At 48.7% G+C, this 4,353-nt stretch overlaps 1 protein-coding gene across 1 annotated transcript; it reads left to right on the top strand.

Annotated features, from left to right (window-relative positions):
* Positions 1-372: 372 nt before the first annotated feature.
* Positions 373-2,811, top strand: LOC123412648 (legumin A-like). Its single transcript, XM_045105595.1, has 3 exons — positions 373-568; positions 1,589-2,318; positions 2,408-2,811. Exons 1-3 carry the CDS (start codon positions 373-375, stop codon positions 2,556-2,558), a joined length of 1,077 nt encoding a protein of 358 aa, XP_044961530.1. The 3' UTR covers positions 2,559-2,811.
* The last annotated feature ends 1,542 nt before the right edge of the window (positions 2,812-4,353 follow it).

Here is a 4,353-nt window from a genome sequence, read left to right as displayed (position 1 = left end):
TTAAAAACGTGTGTTTTTTTTCTTCCGTTGCAACGCACGGGCCCTTTTGCTAGTCTATATCTAACAATGGTGGATGGTTGCATCGGAAGGACTGGACGCGACCAGCTCGATCCTTACGCCGGTTCCCGGCGCGCAGATCGTTGCCCACAACTCTGTAACAAATCTGTAACAACTTTGCTAACAACTCTAATCCGCTCCTATTCGTAACGGTGGTAATCTTATCCGTGAGCGTCAGCAGCTTTCCTTCCGGTTCCTTCTCTATAAATAGTCGACGTACGCCCTAGCCATCCCCATCGTCTCATCACACCCTCCTCTCTTGCTCCCGTCACTTCCCGAACTTCGCTCGATCCTAGCTTTTTCCTTTTCGCGGCGATGGCTGTGGATCTGACCCCGAGGCAGCCGGCCAAGGCGTACGGCGGCGAGGGTGGCGCCTACTACGAGTGGAGCCCGGCCGACCTGCCCATGCTTGGCGTCGCCTCCATCGGCGCAGCCAAGCTATCGCTCGCCGCCGGCGGCATGTCCCTCCCCAGCTACTCTGACTCCGCAAAGGTCGCCTACGTCCTCCAAGGTAAGCATGTACATGCAACCGATCGATCTCGATCTTCACCCGTACCGAGTCCGATCGATCCGAGCTCTCTTGTGGATCTTAGTTAATTTTGGTTCGTAGATGCTATAGCGTATCGGTCGAATCAATCTAGATCGAATGCTCAGGTAGACTGGGATTGAGCAGAGCCGCACCTCTGCTAAACACCATGTGTTCTGTTCTGAGATCGTGCTAGTTGTTTAGTTTCGGTTCACAAAACAATTATTTCTTTGCTGAATTGTATATGGCAGCGGATGAATCTGTTAGTTTCATTCTGTAATTTAGGTCGAATGCTTTTGCAGATCGGAATTAAGCAGACTCTTCTTTCTCCTGAATTATTCCTGTCAAATACATCAGATCCTACATATTTGGAATCAATAATAAATATTAGGGAAATGTTTTCCTTCGACGCGCCGGCGGAACCGATGCGCCGGTCGCTCTCTTGCGTGGCCATGCAACGTTTTTCGCGTGCGCTTCGTTTATCAGTGCATGCAACTTTTATTCCGTGTAAATATTTGCATACACGTTCACGTAGATACTTGCTACAACCGGCGTTTGACTTTTGCTACCACGCATCATCAACTTTGTTTTTTTTGCTATGATCACGTAGATTTTTTTTGCTACAACTTTTTTTTGTTGCAATCGTTGATGAAATTGCTGCATGGTGAACGAAAATTGTTACATTGAGGAAAAATTACTGCATGGAAATCTAACGGCGCGACCCGTATACAGCTGACAGATTGGGCGGCCCGTGCGCGGCACAAAGCATTGCCCTAAATATTATTGCATTTTTTCATGAGCTGTATCGTTTTGATTAAATCTCTTTGTCTAAGAGGTCATCATTGTTAATCTTAAGCAAATCTTTCGTTGGTTTTCCTCTGACCTTCTTAACATGTACGGTTGTTTTTGGAATTTCGTTGCAATATAATCAACTGTTTAGATATGTATTTTTAGAGAATTTCGTACAAATACTGATGCTTATTCTGATCCATGAATGATTGATAGGCAAGGGAACCTGCGGCATCGTCCTGCCCGAGGCCACCAAGGAGAAGGTGGTTGCCGTCAAGGAAGGCGACGCTCTGGCGCTCCCCTTCGGCGTGGTCACCTGGTGGCACAACACCGCGGAGTCTGCTACGGAGCTGGTCGTCCTCTTCCTCGGCGACACCTCCAAGGGCCACAGGCCAGGCCAGTTCACCAACTTCCAGCTCACGGGCGCCAGCGGCATCTTCACTGGCTTCTCCACGGAGTTCGTCGGCCGTGCTTGGGACCTCAAGCAGGACGACGCCGCTAAGCTCGTCTCCAGCCAGCCGGCCTCTGGCATCGTCAAGCTCTCGGCCGGGCAGAAGCTCCCGGAGCCGGTCGCCGAGGACCGCAAGGACATGGCGCTCAACTGTCTGGAGGCGAAGCTCGACGTGGACATCCCCAACGGCGGGCGCGTGGTGGTGCTCAACACGGCCAACCTGCCGCTGGTGAAAGAGGTCGGGCTTGGCGCTGACCTCGTCAGGATCGATGCCCACTCTATGTGCTCCCCTGGCTTCTCGTGTGACTCGGCGTACCAGGTGACGTACATCGTGCGTGGCAGTGGGCGTGTGCAGGTTGTCGGCCCTGATGGCAAGCGCGTCTTGGAGACCCGCATCGAGGGTGGCAGCCTCTTTATCGTGCCCCGTTTCCATGTCGTGTCCAAGATCGCCGATGCCTCCGGCATGGAGTGGTTTTCCATCATCACCACCCCCAAGTAAGGAGTTCCTGAAACTAATACTTGGCATTGTACTGTGCTTCTCCGAAAACTAATTCTAATGATACGCTTTGTGTGTGTTATTGCAGCCCTATCTTCTCCCACCTGGCAGGGAAGACATCCGTGTGGAAGGCGATCTCGTCAGAGGTGCTGGAGGCGTCGTTCAACACGACTCCGGAGATGGAGAAGCTCTTCCGGTCCAAGAGGCTCGACTCTGAGATCTTCTTCGCCCCCAACTAATGGGACATTCATTACGCATTGGCCGGTTGCCTTAAGCAGAACTAAATAAATTTAGTTAGGAGAATGGAACTCTTTGAGTGTGAGTCTGTTGGTTGAGCTGGTGGTGATTTTAATCGATCACCTATGCGGTTCTATCTTAGGCAAAACAGAATGTTACTGTCACGTGGTCGTTGGTTATATCGAGTGTGAGTGTTTGTTGCTGGCCGATGTGATCATCAGAACTGAATGAAATGAGTCGTTAAATTTGGGTGTTTCTGCTACTTTTTTGCTTGAACTTAAATTCTGTTTTGCACCTCTTATTGTTACTTCTAGTGTTTTGAATCTGAAACTATTTCTTCCTAAATTATTTTCTTGGAGAAAGGCAAAATTTTCGTTTCAAAAACCTTCATAGCCTTTCAGTCGAAACAAGGAAAAAGTACTAATTTCTTGCCCGAAAATGCTAAACCTACTAAAGCCTACATAAGTTTACTAAACCTTCCAACTAATCTGAACATGCCCCCCTTTGATTTTCGCGGGTGGATGGGCCTCATCCTTCTCTTAATCCAATCAATTATTGCAAGTCAGATTATCATGTAAACGTACATAAACATTTACGTAGATGTAGTATTGCTCTTTCTTGCCACCTTAAAGCTGGACAAAATTGGTGGTTGCTTTTTGAAGACGTTCCTTAAATCGTGTGTTGCTGATTAATGCAATCGATCCACTCCGTGGGTCGAATTCTTGTTCCCTTTCATCTCTTCTTCATCTTGCAAGTTAACTTTTTTGCTTGCAACTGTTTCTTCAATTTATTCAGGTTCTTTTTTGTGGGGAATTTCTTCAGGCCCTTTTTGTTAAAGACTAGTGAAAGAGACCGTGTGCTACAATAGGTACAAAAGAAAATACTACATGCTAAGAAATATGAAAAATAATTTACCACACGAACAATTTTGCAAGTAGAACAATAAAATTGAAAAGATGATTCCTATCATTCTCTTGATGCCCATAATGTAATCTGCTAAGTCTGGTCTTTTTTTTTCCTCAAATACGTACTTGTTTCTCATTCTTAGGCACACTTTCTTTTCGACCATGCTCAATATCACATAGCTTACATTTGGTGGACTCTACTTCATATCCAACTTTCCAACGTGTGCTGCGTGCTTGCAGGCCTTGCATGCATCTCTGGTAGAACATCCACCATGGTTGTCCAACAATACATGTATATTGATACATCGGTCAAGGCGGTGACTAGTGTTGTGTCATCTGCGTCACTAGTAGAAAACGGGCCTTTGGCCTGGACCATTTAGTCCCGGAGTGCCTCTGGGCCGGGACTAAAGGCCCGGCCACGTCGTCCCAATTCCCAATGCCTTCCTCAAGGCTTTAGTCCTGGCCCGTAAGGAGCCTTTAGTCCCGGTTCGTGTCCCAAACCGGGACTAGGGCTACGCGGCGGGCAGTGGTGGTGGCAACCGTTCGTATCCCCCTTTAGTCCCGGTTGGTGGCTCAACCCGGGACTAAAGGACTAACACGTGGCCTGCCGTGGTGGTGGCAACCGTTGGTATACCTCTTTAGTCCCGGTTGGTGGCTCAACCCGGGACTAAAGGACTAACACGTGGCCTGCCGTAGTGGGGCGACCGTTGGCATACCTCTTTAGTCCCGGTTGGTGGTTGAACCCGGGACTAAAGGACTAACACGTGGCCTGCCGTGGTGGTGGCAACCGTTTGGCATACTTCTTTAGTCCCGGTTGGTGGCTCAACCCGGGACTAAAGGACTAACACGTGGCCTGCCGTAGTGGGGCGATCGTTGGCATACCTCTTTAGTC

The sequence above is a fragment of the Hordeum vulgare genome, chromosome 7H (assembly GCF_904849725.1).
Source record: "Hordeum vulgare subsp. vulgare chromosome 7H, MorexV3_pseudomolecules_assembly, whole genome shotgun sequence".
In the NCBI taxonomy this organism is placed as follows: Eukaryota; Viridiplantae; Streptophyta; class Magnoliopsida; order Poales; family Poaceae; genus Hordeum; species Hordeum vulgare.
The sequence above is the reverse complement of the archived record's forward strand: the minus strand, read 5'-3'. Positions and strand labels throughout refer to the sequence as shown.

What these genes read in the sequence shown, in the direction of transcription:
- LOC123412648 (XM_045105595.1), top strand. Translation starts at nt 373, where the DNA reads ATGGCTGTGGATCTGACCCCGAGGCAGCCGGCCAAGGCGTACGGCGGC. An exon ending in GGTCGCCTACGTCCTCCAAG is followed by an intron (nt 569 to 1,588) that starts GTAAGCATGTAC and finishes AATGATTGATAG; the next exon opens with GCAAGGGAACCTGCGGCATC. An exon ending in TCCATCATCACCACCCCCAA is followed by an intron (nt 2,319 to 2,407) that starts GTAAGGAGTTCC and finishes GTGTTATTGCAG; the next exon opens with CCCTATCTTCTCCCACCTGG.